At 40.5% G+C, this 24,013-nt stretch overlaps 1 protein-coding gene across 10 annotated transcripts in view; it reads left to right on the forward strand.

The window, feature by feature from the left end:
* Window positions 1-4,080: 4,080 nt before the first annotated feature.
* STK38 (serine/threonine kinase 38) overlaps window positions 4,081-24,013 on the forward strand; it is a 42,569-nt gene continuing 22,636 nt past the window's right edge. For 2 of the 10 annotated variants that reach the window (XM_044930693.2, XM_044930706.2), the window contains exons 1-4: window positions 7,254-7,319; window positions 8,845-8,980; window positions 21,633-21,684; window positions 22,574-22,696. In XM_044930693.2, coding sequence (XP_044786628.1) covers window positions 7,313-7,319; window positions 8,845-8,980; window positions 21,633-21,684; window positions 22,574-22,696 — 318 coding nt within the window. In that variant the 5' untranslated portion in view covers window positions 7,254-7,312. Of the gene's footprint in view, window positions 4,391-7,253; window positions 7,320-8,844; window positions 8,981-21,632; window positions 21,685-22,573; window positions 22,697-24,013 lie in introns of those variants that run through there. The other 8 variants (XM_044930700.2, XM_044930696.2, XM_044930695.2 and 5 more) reach the window with 8 other exon arrangements.

The raw sequence follows: 24,013 nt of genomic DNA on the forward strand, positions 1-24,013 counted from the left end.
CAAATGAAAGGAAAGGATTGTTTTAGGCCAGATCACCTTATGTGGGGAAAGGGTGAGTTTGAATCATGCAGATTCCATCTTCTTCCTAGGTAGGGGTTGTGGAGGGTGGGATGGAGAGGGTCTAAATGACAGATTACCTTGTTGGTGCTCGTCAGAAAATTCCAGGATGAATGACTGAGACTACATTCCCAGGGAAAGTAAAAACTGCAATTAGATGAGGTATTAAATCTAAGTTTGTTATCATGGGCTTCAGCATAAATGATGCCATTTTGGGCCTATGGTTTCCTTTTTAACACTACAAGCACCCTTTGTAACCAAAAAGGACTTACTGTACAGTACAGGGAACTCTGCTCGATATTCTATAATAATCTAAGCAGAAAAAGAATTTTAAAAAGAATAGATATATTTATATGTATAAATGAATCACTTTGCTGTACACCTGAAACTAACACAACATTGTAAATCAATTATAGTCCACTATAAAGAGAGAACGGAGAAGGCAATGGCAGCCCACTCCAGTACTCTTGCCTGGAGAGTCCCATGGATAGAGGAGCCTGGAGGGCTGCAGTCCATGGGGTCGCTGAGAGTCGGACACGACTGAGCGACTTCACTTTCACTTTTCACTTTGATGCATTGGAGAAGGAAATGGCCACCCACTCCAGTGTTCTTGCCTGGAGAATCCCAGGGACGGGGGAGCCTGGTGGGCTGCTGTCTTTGGGGTCGCACAGAGTCGGACATGACTGAAGTGACTTAGCAGCAGCATAAAATAAAAGTTAAAAAGTAAATATTAGAAAAAAATAAAAATAAAGGGCAAGACCTTGATCTTGAAAAGTAAAACAGCAGCAGCTTAACCTTTATGACTTGCCAAAGAGACGTGAAAGTCAGAATGGCTGTTTTCAAAAAGATAATAAGATGTGGAGAGAAGGGAATCCTCACGCACTATTGGTGGGAATGGAAATTGGTACAACTACTATGATAAAAAATTAAAAATAGAACCACTGTTTGATTCAGCTTCTACTCTTGAGTATTTATCCAAAGAAAACAAGAACACTAATTAGAAAAGATATATGCATTCCTATGTTCATTGCAGCATTACTTGAAATAACCAGGTTATGAAAGCAACCTAAGTACCCAACAATAGATGAATGAATAAAGATGTAATATATATATATACATACAATATTCATATATGGATATTACTCAGCCATGAAAAAGAACAAAATCTTGCCATTTGCGACAACATGGATGGACCTAGAGGTCCATATTACGCTAAGTGAAGTTAGTTAGATGGAGAAAGACAAATGCCATATGATTTCACTTATATGTGGAATCTAAAATAAATGTTAATGAACAAACATAAAGCAGAAACAGTTATAAATACAGAGAACAAATTGGTGGTTGCTAGAGGGGAGGCAGGTAAGAATGGTGGGGGAAAAAGGTAAGGGAGATTAAAAGTACAAGCTTCTAGTTACAAAATGAATGAGTCATAGGTCTGAAATGTACAGTGTGGAGAATTTAGTCAATACCTATGTAATATCTTTGTATGGTGACACTAGTAAATAGACTTACATCATTTTGAAATGTGGGCTTCCCCGGTGGCTCAGTGGTAAAGAACCCACCTGCAATGCAGGAGACACAGGTTTGATCCCTGGTTTGGGAAGATCTCCTAGAGGAGGGTATAGCAACTCACTCCAGGATTCTTGTCTGGAGAATCCCATGGACAGAGGAGCCTGGCAGGCTATAGTCCATAGGGTCGCAAAGAGTCAGACATGACTGAACACACACGCATTTTGAGATATATAGAAATATTGAGACAGTATGTTGTAGAACAGGAACTAAAGTTGTAGATAAATTATACATCAAAAACAAATAAATGAACTCAACTTATAGAAAAGGGTATCAAATTTGTGATTACCAGAGTGGGGAGGGGAAGTTGATGAAGGTGGTCAAAAGGTACAAACTTCCAGATTTAAGTACTAGGAATGTAATGGACACTATGATAAATATAATTAACACTGCTGTATACTATATATGAAAGTTTTGTTTCTTTTTTAAAAAAATTTATCAAAAAATTTATCTTATTTTGCAAGACAAGGGAGACTAACTTGACTTGGTCACTTCTTGCTTATGCCTCTGGAAATCATGGGCAGAACTTAAACTCTTCGCCAATATTTTTATGAGGTAACCACTAACCAATTCCCTATCATTTAAGAAAAGTCTAATATTGTAACCAATCACTGTGAAGAATAAGCAGTCACCGGGGTCGCTAAGAGTCAGGCACAACTGAGTGACGTCACTTTCACTTTTCACTTTCATGCATTGGAGAAGGAAATGGCAACCCACTCCAGTGTTCTTGCCTGGAGAATCCCAGGGATGGGGGAGCCTGGTGGGCTGCCGTCTCTGGGGTCGCACAGAGTCGGACACGACTGAAGTGACTTAGCAGCAGCAGCAGCAGCCTCTTCACTAATGTTGTTATTGTTTAGTTGCTAAGTTGTGACTGACTCTTGTGATCCCATGGACTGTAGCGCTCCAGGCTCCTACGACCATGGGATTTCCCAGGCAAGAATACTGAAGTGGGTTGCTGTTTCCTTCTCCAGGGGATCTTCCCGACCCAGGGATTGAACTTGAGTCTCCTGCATTGCTGGTGGATTCTTTATCAGTTGAGCCACAAGGGAAGCCCTAAAGTTTTGTTTCTTTAACTTTGTATTTATATGAGATGATGGATGTTTACTAAGCTTATTGTCATAGTCATTTCGTGAGATAGGTCAAATTATTATTTTGGACACCTTAAATTTATACAGTGCTATACGTCCATTATAACTCAATAATTATGGAAGAAGAAAAAAATAAAGAGTTGTGAGGATCACCTGAGATTAAGTTCTTGCATGTGGTGCTATGCAAAAGTCTGGCACTGTAACTAAGTCGTTAAGGATAGGGAAGACTTTAACAAAAGGCACTGGGGAAGAAGGGCCTCTGGGCAGGGAGAATGAAAAGCAAAGTGGTTTTTTTTGTGCTGAGACTAAAGGAAACTTGGGTTTTGAAGTCCAGCAAGATGAAAGCAGTCAAGGAAAGCCTATGTTTTTAAGACCATTAAGGAAACAAAGCCTAGGACCCAAGCTTGAAGGATTAAAACCAAGCCTTATGCTCTTACACAGATACACAAGAGCCTGGGGGCACGTAATACCACAAAACAGTAATGAATGACTTGCACACATGCTTCTTTCGCTGCCTAGATGGCCTCTGTTGAAGGCAGGCAGAAACTGTCATCTTTGTTTCCAGGAGCCTGATAATTTCTGCTCAAGAGCACTGCGCTCCATTCTCAAGGAACCAGTGGGCATCCAAAAGTCTTGGGTCCTCGCTAACCCAAGGGATGGGGACAGACTCCGCAGCTGGGTAGCCTTGAAAAGCAGGTTCTGTGCACACTGGGGTGCCTTCCCTGTATCCGGTATCAGATGTCCAAACCTACGAGAGCTCACCCCATCCAAGGCAGAGTATGCTAATCCTTACTTTAAGGGAGTGTAGATGGGGGGTGGGGGGTGGGGGTGGGGAAGGGCTCGGGGGTGGGGTGGGTGGGGACCGATTTATGATGGAAATCAAGAGTTGGTAGGGGACCATGACTACACAAGTGAAAAAACTTCATGGAACTACACAGATGGGCGCGAGTAGGCGCGCACACGCAAAAATGAATGCAAGCCCGAGTGGTTAAATCGGAGGTTTGTCATCTAGTTAATTGCTTCGGTCTAGTCCATTGTACTCCGCCGATATTAATCTCCTGGTTTTGATAACGCAGTGTAGTTATGTAAGATGTTGAGAGAAGCTGGATGGGTGATGGGTAAAAGGGACCTTTTTGTACTAATTCTGTCACTTTGGGGGAGAGTTTATAATTATTTCAAAATGAAAAACAAAAAAACAAAAGGACTCTCACGGCAAGCCCAGCCCGGTCCCGCCCACCCCAAAAAGGACCCACCCCTCAGACTTCTCTCAATTCGGCCTCTCTAGCTGGAATGAGGCGGGGAGGGGCGGGGCGGGGCGGAGAGGGGGGCGCATGCGCAGACCCGGAACTCGCCCCGCGGCTCCGGGAAGTCACGCTTGCGCAGTCCGTCGCCCTGGCAGGCGCGCCAGCCCGTCTCCGCGGTTGGGGACTGGGCAGCCTCGGTCCCTGCGCTTGCCGTCTTTTCCGGCAGTTGGGGCTCTTCCTGTCGTCTTCACACCCGCAACCGCCCCACGGCCCCCTACTTCAGAGTCCCTAACGCGTCCCCTCCCCTCCTCCGGTCGGCTGGCAGCTGCTGCGGGGGTTTCGCCTTGCCTCACTTCGAGACCGCTGGCCCGGCTGGCGTCTGCGGCTGTTTGCCGCCCCCAGCCCTGCCTCTCCCCTCAGCCCGGGGCTCCGGTGAGTGTCTTGCTGCCGTTGTCTTCCGTCCATTCCGGCCTTTTCCCTTCTCTCCTCTTTCCCTGACTCTTTTTTGGGGTTCTCCCTTTCCCGCCGGCGTCTTCTTTCCAGCCCTGCCCTTTCGGCCCCTGCTGTCAGTGCTTTCCTCCCGGCTTCCAGAGGCTCCTGGCCGGTCCTCCACATGGTTTCCCAGGCTCCGCACCCCGTCCTTTCTCTGTCTTCGAGTGCTGTTGGGGCGGGGTGCCAGGCTCTCTTCTTTCCATGTCGCCTGCTTTGTCTCCTCGCTGCCACCGCTCAGTCCCCTCCAGGATGTCTGTCGGTCGTTACCAATTTTCACCTCCTTTTCTTCTTTTTTTCTGGAGTCTTAAGAATCTGAGAGGTGTTGTCTGAGGCAGTTGTCGAAAACCACCCCCCTCCCCCACCTTGGGGGGGCGGTTACCTTTGCGTCTGCCCCCTTCCCTATGGTTAATCTTAGGGTACAGGGCTTCAGATAATCCAACTGAAAACCACAGGAAAATGTAGTGAAGCCGTCTTTAAAGAAGAGAGTGGAGAAGAAAAGTAAGGACTTGGGGCAGAGTCTGTGCAGAAAGGTTTCAAGTGTGCAGAATGGCAGGTAGAGTGACCCAGAGCTCCCACTAGACGAACAGACCCAAAGATAATCTTGTTCTTTTTGAAGTGTACAGGGGAAGGCTGGAGTGAAGACCACTGCCTTTCTTTTCCCTTTCAGCGCACTTTGGCTCCGAGTTGGAATTAGCCAGGCAGTGGATGTGGTTTCCCTAAGCGTAAAACAACCTCCACCACAATAACAGGCTCCAGTCTCCCCCAGGCAAGAGATGGCAGCTTCCTCTTAAGCGGATGAGGTCAACTCGATTCCGCTTGGTATAGAAAACCATTCCATGTCCTAACCCCACCCCCGTCATACATACATATTTTCGGCTCCTAGTAATGGGCATAAGAAACCAGTTTTTCCTAGCAAATCTTTTATAAGATACTCAACTAAGTGCGTAGCATTGTACCCGATATGGGGAAGAATATTAAAAGCATTATAAGACAGGGTGCTTGCTTTCCAGTGAGTTACAGTTCCAGGAGGAAAAATTAGATATGTGTCTATTAAGGAATAGTCTCAGCTCCAGTGTTGAATTGTCCAAATGAAAGATACTAGGTTGTCAGTCACAAAGAAAGAATTGGTGAGGAAAGGGGATATTTATGGCGTTCACAGGGTACTTTTGTAAAGTCAGTCAGTTAACCATGTATAACTCTCTAGATACAATGATAGTTTTCATTTGATCTCCTTTTAATGTTTGCCCCAACTTGTGAAGATCACATTCTTCTGTTAGATTTCTTTTTTAATTATTAAGAGTTCCTTGCTTACCTATCATTTCTTAATTCTGAGCTGGAGAATGAAAGAAATAGGGCAAGGGCCTCCAGTGGCCTATAGGTCAGGATAAGAAGGCCTGAGTTGTCAAAGCTTGAGGGAGAGTTGTCTTATGAAAAGTACTTGGTTGACCCAGAAAACCTAGAAATTGCTATAGGGCAATAGTAACTTTTGATGAAAGGTTATTAGAATTATCAATTATGAATTTATGAGCAGAGGAAAAGGATGGGGGAGAGGGTTTGAAGAAAGGCCAAAGGGAAGGACAGTGTAACCTTAGCCATTGCATTAGAGACTGAATGAAGGCTGAAAACCATTCTGTTAGAACATTATTGGCCTTTTATAGGAGTATCTTTGAGTGCACTTAATCTCCTGTTGATCTTTTGCAAAGTTTAGGAAGACACGCTAGCAACTTAAATGGGTCAAAATGTTTGTTCTCCAGTTTTTATATACCCATTAATATAAATGTAATTTAGTTCTTTGTTGACAACTGAAAATCATTAATTTGCTCAATCTGTGTTTACTAACTGCCTGTTATATGGAAGGCATTGTTTTCTTAGGCTTAAACACTCTTTAGTTGTGTTTTTATGTGGAAATAATTTCATTTGTTAAAATGTGTATGTATATATGTAGAGACAGACAAGAACATTCTCTGGAAATTTTCAGACAGGGGAGGAGTACTAAGCACTCTCTTGCTTCAGACTTGTTTTTAAATCTGGTTTTAAAATTTCCTCACCAAACTTAGAGAGCATGTGGTTTTCATTGTGGGTGGAGGGGGTACAGGCTGACAAATAAGGAACCACACCCAAGCTTCATAAACCAGACAGAGGTTTAAAAAGAATTCTGATATCCTAAAAACATTTGAGTTTGCTTTGATGTTAGCAGAAACTTCCCCATAAAAAATAACATTTTATAGTAAGATTGAGACAAGTTCAGTGTCTTGAATTTGTGATTACTGATCATTTTAGCACATCGTGAATGACTGAAGTAGAGCCTTGATTTTGAATCTCTTCTCTGAAAAAATTATTCTTTATGTGATTTCCCTCCCAGTATCTTTTTGTAAAATTGCTTAATGTTAAGTCTTTTTTCTTAGTAATAATGTGTTTACACATTTCTTAAAAGGCTACATTTAATTTCCAAAACAATTTTAAAAGCTGCTAAGTATCAAGAGGAGAACCTTAAGAAAACTTTTGTAATTAAAAGATGCTTGCTCCTTGGAAGGAAAGCTATGACAAACCTGGACAGTGTATTAAAAAGCAGAGATACCACTTTGCCAAACAAAGGCCTATATAGCAAAGCTAGGGTTTTTCCAGTAGTCATGTACTGATGTGAGAGTTGAACCATAAGGAAGGCTGAATGCCAAAGAATTGATGCTTTTGAATTGTGGTGCTGGATGGAGGAGACTCCTGAGAATCCCTTGGACTGCAAGGAGATCAAACCAGTCAATCCTAAAGGAAATCAACCCTGAATATTCGTTGGAAGGACTGATGCTGAAGCTCCAATACTTTGGCTACCTGGTGTGAAGAGCTGAGTCATTGGAAAAGACCTTGATGCTGGGTAAGATTGAGGGCAGGCTGAGGAAGGGTCAACAGAAGATAAGATGGTTGGATGGCATCCTCGATTCAATGGACATGAGTTTGAGCAAACTCTGGGAGATGGTGAAGGCAGGGAAACCTGGCATGCTGCAGTCCATGGGGTCGCAAAGAGGTGGACACAACTGAGTGACTAAGTAACAACAAAGCTATTTAAACCTCATTGGTATCAGTTTTCAAATATGTAAAACTAGGAAGTTAGGGCCTCTTGTTTTTAAGGTACCTTTCATCACTAAAGTTATGACTCAGGTTTTTTTCTTATGTAGTATTGTTTCCATCATAGGTCTTTGTTTTAACTTGTCAACTCAAATAGATAGCAGACATCTGTCGAATACCATAAGCCATGTCACAGTACATTTATACCGATAGGTGAAGATTTTAGTCATAGATTTTTTTAAATTATAGAAAGTGTAAATTTAAAAGTTCTTGTTAACTTAGTACATACTCATTGAAGAAAATGTGGAAAAACACAAACAAGAAGATGATCTATTGTATTCTCACTGCCTAGAGTTAGACCACTAATAATATTTTTCCCCACTGGTAACATTTTGATACATGTTTCTAATAATTCTGTGCATGTACAGTAAACACATAAAAGTGAAATGGTATATGTTCTGTTTTATAACATTATTTTCAATTAGATTGGAAATATTTTTCCTGAAAAATGTTTTTTTTTGTTTTATTCTTTAAAGGCTTGCCTGACAAACATTTAAAGATATTTTAATTGTCTGCATGTTGTTTCATTGTAGGACTTTACCATGATTTAATCAGTTCTGTTCTTGGTTATTCAAGTTACTTGTAGTTTTTCTTTGTCATTACAATGTTGCATTGAATCCCCTTGTGTATGAATCCTTGTGGGTCTTTGATTCCTTCTAGGTAGATTCCTAGATGGCAAAGAGTGGTACTGTCTGTGTTACATGTTCTTAATATATGTGTCTGGTATTGTGGTCTTGTTCCCTTCTTTCTGAAAAAATGCAACACTCTTCCTTAAGGATATATTCATGTCGCTTTTGCTATATGGTAATTTCTTTGTATGTCTCCATAGCATTTTACTTGTTGATTTGCTTACTGAATTGCTTCTAGTTTCTCCTAACACAGTTGATGGCATAAGGACCATCTTCCATAGTGCACATCTTGTTCATGTTCCCTTAAGAGCCTGTGTGGAGTGGGGAAGTCCCTGGCAGTCTGGTGGTTTCGTCTCTGCGCTTCCACTGCAGGGGGCACGGGTTCCACTGGCACAAGAAAAATAAAAAAGGAACCTGTGTGATAGTTTCTCTAGGCCTTATACCTAGGCATGGTAGTTCTGTGTCAAAAAACTTTAATGTATACTTGTTTTCACCAAGTATTCTGTTTGTCTGGGTTTTGTTTTATACTGTTTGTATTCCAGAAAACTTAGGTCAATTTACATTCCTACTAGTAGGGTAGGAGAGTGCAGAACTGGTGGATTCCATCTCCAAAACTAAGACCTCTTTTTTTTTCATTGTTTCTAGCAGCCATGGCAATGACAGGCTCAACACCTTGCTCGTCCATGAGTAGTCACACAAAGGAAAGGGTGACAATGACCAAAGTGACACTGGAGAATTTTTATAGCAACCTTATTGCTCAACATGAAGAACGAGAAATGAGGTAAAGAATTTTTAGAAAATCGAGTCATGGTTTTGGGATCCTTCTCTTGTATCATGAATCACATTTGTAATATGATTGAAAGGAGACAAGAGTAGCAGCAACCATGTTCTAACCAATTCCATTACAGTGGAGTAACAGTGTCGTTGATTTCCAAGGTCCTTGCTAATAACTCACTTATTTCTATTTCTGTTTACTGGTCAAGAACATAAAATTCCATGGTACTATAAGAAGTTAATTGGACCAAAACCTTGCAGTTCATCGTTAAGGCACTGTGATATAATGGAAAGAGCAGCATTATGGAGCCAGATCTGGGTTTAGAATCCTGCCTTTACCATCTGGTCGATGTATGAGGTTAGAACAGATTTTTAGTTTTTCTGCACATCAGTTCTCCTATCTGGAAAATGAGGAGAGTACTACTTGCCTTTCAGCATTGCTGTAGGTATTGGATGTAACACACGAGTACCCGCCAAAGTGCGTCACACCTAGTAATCACGTGAGTGGTGGGAGTAGTGGCATTACTGAGTCCAAGCTCATGCTGCTCGCTGCACTGACAGACCAGTAAATTGAGAGACGAGTTGTTGGGGCAAGAAATAGTGACTTTATTCTGAAAGTGAGAAAACTGAGAAGATGGTGGACTCATAGCTCTTAAGAACCACCTTGCCTAAGGCTTTTCTTCCACTAACAGGAGAGGGAGTAAAGTCAGACATTTCCTGGTTCCAGTCAGCCTCCAGAGGGGTTGTTTTAATTTCTTCCTCCCTACAGTCATTCACAGGTAGGCCTGGTCATGATTGTTCTATGAGCTAAACAAAGGCCTTTTAGCTTAATGCTCATTACATGAGAGGCAGGCTTACCAGAGATGGGTCATTACATATAATTTAAGCTTATAAGGCGAAATGGTAACCCACTCCAGTGTTCTTGCCTGGAGAATCCCAGGGACAGGGGAGCCTGGTGGGCTGCCGTCTATGGGGTCGCACAGAGTCGGACACGACTGAAGTGACGCAGCAGCAGCAGCAGCAGCAGCAGCAGCAAAGGGTCTTCCCTATTAGAGTGGCAGGTATTGTTACTGATCTAGTGTGTACTATCCATGTAGTAACTCATTTAAAATTTTTTTCCATTATTTTATTAAGAAACTCTTCAGAAGCACAGAAAAGTTGAAAGGATTGTTTTCAGTAAATACCCATACAGACATCATATAGATTCTACATTTATCATTTATCACATATTGATCTGTCCATCCCTTAATACATTCATTAATTCATCTTAATCTTTTTGCTTGTACTTCAAAGTATGTTGCGGATGTTTGTATGTTTTACTTCTGAATATTTCTGCTTGTATAATATATTTCTTAAGGGAGTTCAAAGTTTGCATACAATGAAATGTACCACCTTAAGGGTACATTTTGATGAGTTTTGACAAAAAAGTTACCTGTGTAACTTAAACCTTCAGAGAAGGCAATGGCACCCCCCATTCCAGTACTCTTGCCTGGAAAATCCCATGGACGGAGGAGCCTGGTGGGCTGCAGTCCATGGGGTCGCGGAGAGTCGGACACAACTGAGCGACTTCACTTTCACTTTCATGCATTGGAGAAGGAAATGGCAACCCACTCCAGTGTTCTTGCCTGGGGAATCCCACGGACGGGGGAGCCTGGTGGGCTGCTGTCTATGGGGTTGCACAGAGTCAGACACAACTGAAGCGACTTAGCAGCAACTTAAACCTTTCTCAAGACAGACTATTACCATCACCCCAGAAGGGTCTTTCCTGGAGATTCTTCTTCAACCCCTGGCCACTGCTGTTGTGGTTTTGTTTCTACCATAGATTAATATTGTCTGTTCCATACAAATGGAACATGTAAATGGATTCATTTGAATAAAGCATCTTGCACTCAGCCTAATGTTTTAAAAGTTTATCCATTTTGCTATCGTGTCCATAGTTTGTTCCTTTATATTGCTGAATACCATTCTGTTTTCTGACTGTACCATAGTTTGCTTATATGTTCTTTTATTGATTAAAAAAATTAGGCTTTTTAAAGTTTTTGGCTGTTCTGAGTAAGTTGCTCCGAACATTTATGTATAGATCTTTTTGCGAACATATGTTTTCAGTTCTTAGGTAAATATTTAGGAATGGAATAGCTGGCTCTTGGCTCATAAATATACATAAATATATGTTTAGTTTTATGAGAAGTTGCTAGACATTTTTCTGAAATATTTCCAATGATGTATGAGAGTTGTAGTTGCTTTATATATATATTTTTTAAACATTGGTATTGTCAGTCTTTTAACTAGCTGCTTTTGTGGATGCTCAGTGTTATTTGATTGTTTTTTTAATTTGCATTTCCCTGATGATTAAATGATGTTCAGCATTTTTATTTTTATGCCTTTTGGCCATATTTTCCTTTGTGAAGTGTTTGTTCAAATTTTTTAACTATTGAGTTTTAGAATTTCTTTATATATCTTAGATAGTGATCCTTTGCTGTAGATGTGTTTTGCAAAGTTTCTACCCGTCTGTGGCTTTCCTGTTCATCTAATTTGGCTTTTTTTTTTTGTTTTGTGGTTATTGCATTCTGTGACCTGTAGGAAACCTTTGCCTACTCCTCAGTCATGAAGATAATTCTCTTATGTTTTCTTCTGGAAGTTTTATAGGCTTAGTTTTTATATTTATGTGATCAATCTTGAATTGATAAGTGTGTGGGGTATGAGGCGGAGTTTGAAATTTATTTTCCATATGGATATCCAGTTATTTTAGCACTCTTTATTGCAAACTTTCTTTTCCCCATTAAATTGCTTTGGCACTTTTGAAAATCAAATGCCATATAATTGTGAATCTGTCTGGGCTCTTTGTTCTATTTCATTTATCTGTCTGTATGCCAGTATCAGATTGTCTTGATTATCAGAGCTTTGTAGTAAGTTTTGAAGTCAGTATAAGCCTTCAACTTGGTGGTGGTTCTTGTCTTTTTCAAGGTTACTTTGGATATTCTAGGTTTTTTGAATTTACATATACATTTTAAAATCAGCTTATCAGTTTCTGCAGAAAAGCCTGGTGGAATTATGGTTGTAGTTGTATTGAGTCTGTGGATCAGTTTGAGGGAGGGTTGACATCTTTACAATATTGAATTTTTTGATGCGTATCAATCCATTTTTGTTCAATCTTTAATATTTCTTAGCAATATTTTGTAGTTTTAGGGTGGAGGCATTTCATGTCTTTTGTTTGTCTATTACTAATATTTTTGGGTTTTTTTTATGCTATTGTAAGTGGGTATTTGAAATTTCATTCTCCACTTTTTTGTTGCTAGCATATAGAACTATAACTGAATTTTGCATATTGACCTTAAACCTTACAACTTGCGAATTTACTTTCATAGTAGCCTTTTTGTAGATTCCTTAGAATTTTCTTTGTAAAGAATCATACCCAGATAGTTTTACATCTTCCTTTCCAGTCTGTACACATTTTCTTTCTTTTTACCTTTTCACATTGACTAGGATTTCAGGTGCAGTGTGGAATGTAAGTGATGGGAGTAGACATTTTTTGTTCCTGATTTACAGGGGAAAGCACTATTTCTCTGTTAGTTATGATGTTAAGGTAGGTTTTTCAAAGATGCTCTTCATTGATTGGGAAAGTTTCCTTATGTTCCTGTTTGAGAATTTTTATCATGAGTGGGTGTTGAATTTTGTCAAATGCTTTTTCTGCATCTTTGAGATGATCACCTTGTGTTTTCTTTATTCTTCCACTATAGTGAATTACATGGACTGGGTTTTGAATGTTAGACTCACCTTCCATTCTTGGGGTAAAACCCTCTTAGTCAAAATGCATTATTCTCTTTATATATTGCTGGATTCGGTGTGCTAAGGTATGGATAAGGATTTTTGCAATCATTTTCTTCAGGAGGGTAGAAATCATAATTTACATGGGATATATGATTTGATTTTAAATATGCAGCTCTGTATGCAGAATAGCAAGATACTTTATATGTGGTGGTGGCTAGCTTTGTTCACTGGGACAAATAAGAGCCTGTACAGTGCTCTTTGTTAGGATCATGGGGCATTCAAAGATAAATTTGCATGCGCTAGGCATGTAAAACCTGTTGGGGATGGTTATTTTCAAATACAACTGCTCTGTTGAAATCAGAGCTTCTCGTGTTGCAGTTACAAAGAAATGTTTATGAGTTCTGATTAAGTTCCTTATTTTATTTGATAATAGTCAGTTGGTACTTGTTACCTGTTTTATTTACAGTAGTGTGTATATGTTAATCCCAGTCTCCTAATTTATCACTTTTTTCCATGTTTCCCCTTTGGTAACTGTAAGTTTGATTTCAAGATCTGTGAGTCTATTTCTGTTTTTGTAAATAAGTTCCTTTGTATCATTTTTTAATTAGATTCCACATATGTGAAAGTCAGTCAGTTGTGTCTGACTCTTTGTGACCCCATGGACTATACAGTCCATGGAATTCTCCAGGCTAGAATACTGGAGCCAGTAGCCTTTCCCTTCTCCGAGGGATCATCCCAACCCAGGGATCGAACCCAGGTCTCCCACATTGCAGACAGATTCTTTACCAGCTGAGCCACAAGGGAAACAGATTCCACATATAAGTGATACCATATGATTTGCCTTTCTCTAACTGATTTACATCACTTAGAATGATAATCTCCAGGTCCATCCATGTTGCTACAAATGGCATTGTTTTCTGTTTTTTTGTGGCTGAGTCATATTCCATTGCATATATGTATCACATCTTTTTTATCTGTTCCTCTGTTGATGGAGATTTAGGTTGCTTCCATGTCTTGGCTATTGTAAATACTGCTTCAGTGAACATTGGGGTGCATGAATCTTTTTGAATTACGATTTTCTCCAGGTACAAGCCCAGGAGTGAGATTGCTGGGTAATATGGTAGTTCTGTGTTTAGTTTTTTAAGGAAGCTCCGTACTTTTCTCCATAATGGTTGTACCAGTTTACATTCCTACCAACAGTGTAGGAGGGTTCCCTTTTCTCCGTAGCCTGTCCAGCATTTATTGTTTGTAGACTTTTTGATGAGGGCCATTTTGACCAGTGTGAGGTGATACCTTATTCTGGTTTTTACATTTCCTTAGTGCCCTCGTTTTTGGACATGAGTTGATATTTGGTCTTAAGTTTGTTGATACAGTTTGGTAAGACTGTTTTATTTTGGGTTTTATCACTCCAAGAAAATTAAAAAAAAAAAGCAGTATATAAATAGCTCATATAACTCAACATCGGAAAATCAAAGAATGCGATTGAAAACTGGGCAGAAGAGCTGAATAGACATTTTCCCATAGAGGAAACACAGATGGCCAGCAGCCACATGAAAAGACGCTCAGCCTCACTAATATCAGGGGAATGCAATTCAAAGCCACAGTATCACCTCACACCTGTCAGAGTGGCTGTCACCAAAAAGAGCACACATAACAATTGTTGGCAAGGATGTAGAGAAAAGAGAACCCTCCTGCATGGTCAGTGTGAATGTAAATTGATGCAGCTACTGAGGAAAACAGTATGGAGGTTTCTCAAGAAACTAAAAATAGTTACCGTATGATCCAGCAATTCTATTCCTGGGTATATATTAGAAAAAACCAGAATCACTAGTTTAGGAAGCTGTGTACCCCAGTGTTCATAGTAGCATTATTTACAGTTGACAAGATATGGAAGCAGCCTAAATGTCCATCAATAGAGGATTGCGTAAAGAAGATGTGTAATGTATGTGCACACATGTATGTGCACACACACACACAAAATGAAATATCACTAAGCCATAAAAAAGAATGAAATTTTTACCATTTCAGCAACGTGAATGGACTTACAGGGCATTATCGCTAAATGAACTAAGACAGAGAAAGACAAATACTGTGTGATATCATTTGTATGTAGAATTTAAAACATACCACAAACCAGTAAATATAACAAAGAAAGAAGCAGACGCACAGATATAGAGAACAAACTAGTGGTTACCAGTAAGGGGGAGGGGTCATAAAGGGGTAGTGGAGTGGGAGGTACAAACTATTGGATGTAAGAAAGGCTACAAGGATGGATTGTACAACATAGGAAATATAGCCAGTATTTTGTGATATTTGTAAATGGATTGTAACATTTAAAAACTATGAAAATTTTAAAAATTAAAAAAATACAGTGATTGGCAGGAGCTACTACAATAGTAAGTAAACTCAAATTGGAACTGTCAGAGATTTTCAAGAGTTTTGATGTTATGGGGGCAACATCACAGAACCTTGACAAATAAGCAGAGTTTTAATGATATGAGACAAATGATGGTTAAGAAACATTTAATTATGAATATGTGGCTAACGTGATGCTGCTACTGCTGCTGCTAAGTCGCTTCAGTAGTGTCCGACTCTGTGCGACCCCATAGACAGCCTCCTACCAGGCTCTGCCATCCTTGGGATTCTCCAGGCAAGAACACTGGAGTGGGTTGCTATTTCCTTCTCCAGTGCATGAAACTGAAAAGTGAAAGTGAAGTCGCTCAGTCGTGCCCAACTCTTAGTGACCCCATAGACGGCCTCCCACCAGGTTCCTTCGTCCATGGGATTTTCCAGGCAAGAGTACTGGAGTGGGGTGCCATTGCCTTCTCCAACATATGATGAGCAGTTTGAAATAATAAGTATTGGGCTGGTAAATTTGGGGGCTAAAAAAAGAGATCAGGTTGTAATACAAATTTTTGTTTGTATATACCTTGTTGTCTTTAAAATCTCTAGTTTTTCTTCCCATTTATATGCAACTTTTGTGCCATTCTGTTGATAGTAGAGCACTGGGTTATATTTGCAACATTTTATTTATTTATTTATGGCTGCGCTGGGTCTCTAGTGCTGCATATGGGCTTTCTCTAGTTGCGGCAAGTGTGGGGCTTCTCATTGCGGTGGCTTCTCTTGTTGCAGAGCTAGGCATGTGGCCTCAGTAGTTGTGGTGCATGGGCTTAGTTGCTCCTCCGCATGTGGGGTCTTCCCAGACCAGGGATGGAACCTATGTCCCCTGCATTGGCAGGTGGATTCTTAACCACTGGACCACCAGGGAAGTCCAACATTGGTTATATTTGAACAAAGGGTTTACTGCAGAGGGAAATGAGATAAAAGCTGAAAGGCAGAAGGAAAAATGAAAATCATTTGGAAATTGTCTCCTGTATAAAAGTAGAATATGAGAACATTGGGCTATTTCATAGAAACACTACAGTAATCCTACATATTGGTTTAAACAATTAAATTCCCTGAGTCTAGTGTGGCAGAATGCTTATTGAAGCTCCTTATAGGTGGCAAACTGAATACATCCAATAATGCAAATTTCATATTTTTTTACTCTGTCTTTTGCCTTTCCTGGCCTCTGTGTTAAGCTTCTCTAGCAATAGCAGTTCTCCTATTCTCTCATGTGATCCTAGGTGTCCATAAAGAGAGATAGGTATTAATAATCGCCTAGTTGTTCATAGAAAATTAATGGTTTGTATAATTTGTAGCAGTTTGAAATGAAAACTGAGGCAACTGGCATTTCTTTTTACAAAATGATCTGGGTTGTTTCTGTTCTTTATGAATATTATTTTGGTGGATTAATTAAAGCCACAAAAGCCTAATTTAATAGGCAATAATTTTGTGCTTTCCCCTTTCTTCCCCCTAAATCATATAAGAATTCTTCTACATTTTACCCTCTGAGAACCAGCATCTGCTGCTGCTTCTCTTCCATATTCTTACTCAGGTTTTTCTGTTTGCTTTTAGTCTGATCTGATAATGAGTTTTGCAATGTGTGGTTATTACAGTGAGCAAGTGCAATGTTTGATTATTACTAGTGAGCAAGTGTCAGTTTTATTTGGACCCCAGGAATGGGTGAGTCTAGACTTACATATAAAGAAGAGGTGGCAAGAATACACAGAAGAACTGTACAAAAAAGATCTTCATGACTCAGATAACCACAATGGTGTGATCACTCACCTAGAGCTAGGCATCTTGGAATGCAAAGTCAAGTGGACCTTATGAAGCATCACTACAAACAAAGTTAGTGGAGGTGATGGAATTCCAGTTGAGCTATTTCAAGTCCTAAAGATGATGTTGTGAAAGTGCTGCACTCAGTATGCCAGCAAATCTGGAAAAGTCAGCAGTGGCCACAGGACTGGAAAAGGTCAGTTTTCATCCCAATCCCAAAGAAGGGCAATGCCAAAGAATGTTCATACTACCTCACAATTGCACTCATCTCACACGCTAGCAAAGTAATACTCAAAATTCTCCAAGCCAGGCTTCAACAGTACGTGAGCCGTGAACTTCGAGATGTTCAAGCTGGATTTAGAAAAGGTAGGAGAGCTCTGGCTCTTGCCAGCATCCGTTGGATCATAGAAAAAGCAAGAGAATTCCCGAAAAACATCTACTTCTGCTTTACTGACTATGCCAGAGCTTTTGACTGTGTGGATCACAACAAACTGTGGAAAATTCTTCAAGAGATGGGAATACTAGACCACCTTACCTGCTTCCTGAGAAATCAGTATGCAGGTCAAGAAGCAACAGTTAGAACCAGACATGGAACAACAGACTGGTTCCAAATTGGGAAAGGAGTACGTCAAGGCTGTATATTGTCACCCTGCTTATTTAACTTATATGCAGAGTACCCATGTGAAATGCCAGGCTAGATGAAGCACAAGCTGGAATCAAGATTGCTGGGAGAAATATCAACAACCTCAGATAGGCAGATGACACCACCCTTATGGCAGAAAGTGAAGAACTAAAGAGCATCTTGATGAAAGTGAAAGAGGAGAGTGAAAAAGCTGACTTAAAACCCAGTATTCTGAAAACTAAGATCATGGCATCCAGTCCCATCAATCCATGGCAAGTAGATGGAGAAACAATAGAAACAGTGACAGACTTTATTTTCTTGGGCTCCAAAATCACTGCAGATGGTGACTGCAGCCATGAAATTAAAAGACACTCACTCCTTGGAAGAAAAGCTGTGACCAACCTAGGCGGCATATTAAAAAGCAGAGACATGACATTGCCAACAAAGGTCCGTCTAGTTAAAGCTATGGTTTTTCCAGTAATCATGTATGGGTGTGAGAGTTGGACTGTAAAGAAAGCTGAGCATTGAAGAATTGATGCTTTTGAACTTTGGTGTTGGAGAAGACTCTTGAGAGTCCCTTGGACTGCAAAGAGATCCAACCAGTCCATCCTAAAGGAAATCAGTCCTGAATATTCATTGGAAGGATGATGCTGAAGCTGAAACTCCAATAATTTGGCCACTTGATGCGAAGAACTGACTCATTGAAAAGACCCTGATGCTGGTAAAGATTGAAGGTGGGAGGAGAAGGGGATGACAGAGGATGAGATGGTTGGATGGCATCACGGACTGGATGGACATGAGTTTGAGCAAGCTCCAGGAGTTGGTGATGAACAGGGAAGCCTGGCATGCAGCACTCCCTGGGGTCGCAAAGAGTCGGACACGACTGAGCGACTGAACTGAACTGACTAGATATCAGTCAAACTAATTTGTTGAGATTTTTAAAGATGTGTGTAATACTCATTTTTAGGGTAATTCTGGAGAATTCTCAGTTCTGATCATGGAGATACCCACTGTTTATTTCTATACCATTTTCCCTGGTTTTAAGTGACTCATCTGCAGAAATTAGAAATATTGTCCACTCAACTCGCTTGTAGAGTAGACTAGCCTTTCCTCCCATCCCTGTTGCCTCTGAATCAAGCTGTGTTGGAGGCGAGTATAAATTAGGTGTAGTAAGGGCGGCTGATTACAAGTAGTCATGAATGTGTGCGTACATTGTGACACTTCTTTTTTTTTTTTTAATTTAGTAAATGCATCTTAGGCTTTCCTGGTGGCTCAGAGTATAGAATCTGCCTGCAATGCAGAAGACCTAAGTTTAATTCCTGGGTCGGGAGGATCCCTTGGAGAAGGAAATGGCAACCCATTCCTATATTCTTTCCTGGAAAAGTTCACGGGCTGGTGGACTACAGTCCATGGGGTCGCAAAGAGTTGGACACGACTAAGCGACTAACAACACACATCTTAAAAAAATTGCTGTGTACAAAGCACTATTCCTAGTGGAAAAGGAGGATTCAGATGTGGTCCTTGTCTTCAAAAGAACTTACTGTCTCATGTGGGAAATGGTCTCACACCCTAATAGAGGGCGCTCATGGAAGCCTTGCTGGGTGGGGTTGGGTGCGGCCTCTATGTGTGAAAGTGCCTCTCCCTCTCAGGGTCCTGGTTTGGAACATTGGAGCCGAGCTGGAGTGACCTCACCAGAGGCTGGGGTGTTAAGCTACCTGGCCCTGCAACCAGAGACGTGTAGTGGAGGAGCCTGCCTTTGTTCATACAGTCAGCCCTTAGGTTCAGTGATTGTCAAGACTTTGCTAAATTTGTTTCATCTATTCCATTTTATTTTTTCTTGCTATTGTGTTTTAAAGCAGATTTGAAACATCTGTCTTTTTAGTCCTGTCTGCTTCAATATGCATCTCCAAAAGCATGGGCCTTTTCTTGTCATCACAATGCCAACATGAGTCTAACAAGTTAGTAACTCTGTGGTATTGTCTCACAGAGGATGTGATTCATAAGCCTTTTGTAAGATGTCACTGTGTTATGCCATTTTTGGTGTCTTCAAGATCTTTGACTTGGTCCCAGTGAGTCATTACCATGGATCATTTTGGATGGTAGGTTTTTTCTGGATATTTTCTCTAATAAAAGAATCTGAGGGGAATTCCTTGGCCGTCCAGTTTTAGGACTCCGAGCTCTCACTGCCTGAGGGCCCAAAAGTTTAATCCCTGGTTGGGGAACTAAGATTTCATATATCACAAATTGCATGCAGTGGCCAGAAAAGAAAAGAAGTTGGTTGTGTTCAAGATGTTGATGCTGCTGAATACTTTACTCTCAGGTAGATTATCTACTGAGACCAGTTTAATTACACTTGCAGCGGCAGTGTAGAATACAGTATGAATTTAGATTTAAAATTCAGAAGGCGCCGTCTCTGTAACACACATTGTGTGATAGCATGTTAAGACTGCTGTCACCGTCTGGTGTGATCATTCAGAGAACATGTAGTCAGAAAGTATGATGGTGTTTGATACTCAGGGCCCAGAAGTAGCTGACCAGGGTTGAGTTCTTATAGTTCTTACCATGAGTTTACTTTTTTTGTGTGTGTTTACTCTTCTTACTCTTCCCAACTTCAACATTTTAACCACAAAAATGGAATTAATTTTCACTTCGGAAGTTACCAGTGGTACAGCCTTCTCTCTCTGATGTGTATGCACACATAGATGCATATCCCCAGACATTCTGGGAACTAGGAGAAGAGGAGTGGGCAGACTGGGAGTCATGCAAATGCTTTCTTCTTCCTTCAGAGTTGCTGTAGATCTTTTCACTTCCTGGGAGTTTGGACACAAATTCTTGTGTATCATCTGAGCCTGTGGATTTGTACTGTAATATGATTTCTAATAGTAAATAAATATAATTAAATAAAAATATTCATTTTCACTAAATACTGGTATTGCAGTAAATATTCATTGACTAAAATAAAACTCATTATCGTCCCATGTTCCTCTCTGTGTGTTCCCTGTCGTAGTTAGTGGCATCATTATCCTCTCACACAAGAAATTCCAAGACTGTTCGCTTGACTCCTTCTGTCAACGGGTCATATTTGCAGTGACTCTGTTCACATCATTTTGAGTTTCCAGCCCTAGCTCCAGGTCTTTATTGTCTGTCTGACTCATGATAGCTTTTTTTGTTCCAGAGTCCCTTCCCACTTCTGTCTCCTGTCTCCTTTCTCCTCTGTCTGTTGCTTTTCCTGATAGTCCATCAGCTCACTACAGGCTGCCATTCTCAAAGAGAAACACCATTCAGTTGTGTACAAGCCTCTAGTAGCTCCTAGATGTGTACAGACTGAGAGTCAACCATCCTTGTGTGGCATTCTTCCCTGCCCTGCTCAGCTGGCCTGTTACCTGGGATCCTGACAGGGATAGAGGAGATTCCAGCCCCTGTGCTTTCATTTATTATGCAGAATAAATAACAGGAAATTTTACTTGTTTCTCTTAGTTTTATCAAATCAGTATGAGAGTATAGGTCAAAACTATTCTTGGATGCAGTTTCTAAGGTATCCTACTCCAAGGATTTAAAATGTCAAGGTTTTTTTTTTTTTTTGGTGCTTTTTTGGTATTGTTTTTTTGTTGTTTGTTTTGGCTGTTCCATGTGGCTTTGTGTCTTTTAAGTTTTATTAGTGCCGCTAATCACCTTTTTTGAACTTCACCCCCCTTAAATCTCCAAATTCTGTGTTTACCTTGGTTACTGCTGTGCTTGTGGCAGGGAGGAGGAGGAACATGTGAAAACAAAAGAAGTGGATTTCAGTCTGGGGCAGGGAGAGAAACACCCTGATAGAAGAGGTTATCAGACACCAGCTGTTGGTTTGTTAAGGAAGAACTACCACACCCAAAGAGAGAGAACTTTACCTTTTGAAATTAGATTCTTTGTTGCATTAACATCTTAAACAATTTTTGTCAAAATGTAGAACTAACAAAGGATGAGAATCTTTTCACTTGCCTTAGTAACTGTAATTTGTTGATTTAATGAAGCATTTTGAGTTTTACCTGTTTCAGTTAAAAAAAAAAAATTGTACATAGATTAACAAAGTTATCATTCAAATGTTAATTTCATATGTCTTTATTTTTAGACAAAAGAAGTTAGAAAAAGTGATGGAAGAAGAAGGCCTCAAGGATGAAGAGGTAATTAATATTGGAAAATTTCCTTGATACCAAGCCTGGCAGATCATGTCTTGTGTAGCAAGTTGTTAGCATTGGCGCATGGAGGAAGGGTTTTGACTTGTAACAGGAAATTATGAGGGCTGGTGTGCTTCTGGATTTAGGTACTCATGCAGAGGGAGAAGTTAATTATTAAATACCAAGAAGGATGACTTCTAGGCTCTGTAGTAGTAAATTAATTAGTTTTAGAATTCCAAGAAAAGGAAGACGTGAAATAAAATTAAAATTTTAAAAAGCAAATTAGCATTTTTAATTCACTGAAAATGCTCCATAGAAATGGAGCAAATTTCTGAAATTTTTGTCAAGGTGAAATACCTCTCGAATCAGCCTTTTCCCCCAATGCCCACAGATGTGGCAGAAAATATAATAAATAAGAAACTGTGAAAAGAACTGAAATGGCTATGGAAGTGTTCTCAAAAGGAGGAATGAATCATAGAACCCAGGAAAATTGTGAAAAATACCCAAGACTTGTAGGAACAATAGAAAGTTAATGCATAAAATGAACCATAATGTGTAAAAAATCCAGAGAGAAATTTAAAAGCCATACTTGTGTACAAGTAAAGTTAAAGGAAAATGTTGAAAGTTTATCCTTCCATTTTAGGAACATTAGAGTAACAGGCTGTGAAGCAGGTTCATCCACGTCCACAGAGGAGGCGTCCTCTGTTCAGTGTGGTTATTGTGTCTGAGGGCTGGGAGGCAGGGCTGACCTCCTAAGGGTCCTTCTGCGGTGCTTTCCTGTGTGAACAGATGGTGCTTAGTCTGGTGGGGCCCTGCTTTCAGGGTGGCCTAAACCACAAATAAGACTTGTTGCAGAGTCCCTTCCCACCTCTCTCCCTCTCTGTTTAAACATTAGAAACGACTCCGGAGATCAGCGCATGCTCGGAAGGAAACAGAGTTTCTTCGTTTGAAGAGAACAAGACTTGGACTGGAAGATTTTGAGTCCTTAAAAGTAATAGGCAGAGGAGCCTTTGGTGAGGTAAAAACACCACAGCTACTTATCAAATACAGGAATCCCACAGCACATCGAAGCTTCTAACGTAACGTGAGCTTGTGATGGCTGATAGAACTGTAGCACGGAGTGGGTGGGCCCAGCTTTGAGCCCCGTGTCTTTACCTGCTCTCTGTCCTCTTTTTCTTGCCCTCTCACTGTCCCAGGGATCCGCTTGTTCTTCTCTGTTTTGCTAGAGATGATGTTGATGCTTTAAGTATTCATCTAGAGGGAGAGTTGATAGGTAGAAAGAAATCAATATTTATTGCTTAGTGAGTGCTTCTTTCCTAGAATCATGACTAATATTTTATACATGATGTGGTTAAACCTGAGGGGATATATAATGTTCCAGTGTCACACATCCATTGGGCAGTGGTACCAAAGCGGGGCCAAGGTCTTCCTGATCTCAAAGCTGTTGCTTTTCCCATTACACTGCCTTTCCAAGAGCAAACTTGCAGCATATTTCCACCCTTTATTTCTTCCTGCCAGATTGGTACAGCTCTGAAAAGATAGCCCTGGGAAACAATTTATAGAAATAAGTTAATGTGGGTGGTGGTAGAGAATGAAAGCATTTGCAGCTTTGTCCCAGCTGGTTGTCCAAGTGCATCCTGCTTGGTCACAAGGGCAGTCTGCTGGGGAGGGTTTGAATGAGCCCGTGCAAGATCCTCCCCATTTGTGGAAAACACCCGAAGTGAACAACCTACTGATGCAATAGTTTCACTATCGTTGTGAATACAAAAGGAGCAGCACATTATTAAAAACCAGCACCTAGGGGAGTACATATGTGAGTACATATTCAAAGGCACAGGTAAGAGATTAAATTGATCCCTCAGTGTTCAGAATCCCTGTTGGCCTCTTGAGAGAGGAAAAGGTACAGGACCACGTCTAAAAGAGCTTTAGGTTCAACGAGGAGGGGACTTGGGACTCGAGGAAAATAATGTTTCAGGGAGAAGAAAACATACTTGTCTTGGGGGAGGAGGAGGGAATGTGCAGGGACTTGCCGAGGAGTTGTATTTGGGTTTACAGACCATTTCTTTTCATCATAAATTATCTGTTCTCTCTCTCTTAAAAAAAAAAAAAGGAAAATAAAAAAGAGAAAGGAGAGCTGCAGAAAACTCTATTTCCCTAATTATACATTTTAGTTCCTCCCCCACTGCCAGGCATTTTTTTCCCTGTGCCTTAGCTTTTGCTGTTGTTTTAGACATTGTTGTAAACATTTCCTTAGGTTTTTTTGAGCTGACTGGATGACATGTGTCATGGGTTTAACGAATCCAAAGTGAGGGTTTTTTTTTTTTTTTTTTCCTTC

This window comes from Bubalus bubalis, chromosome 2, assembly GCF_019923935.1.
Source record: "Bubalus bubalis isolate 160015118507 breed Murrah chromosome 2, NDDB_SH_1, whole genome shotgun sequence".
Classification (NCBI taxonomy): Eukaryota; Metazoa; Chordata; class Mammalia; order Artiodactyla; family Bovidae; genus Bubalus; species Bubalus bubalis.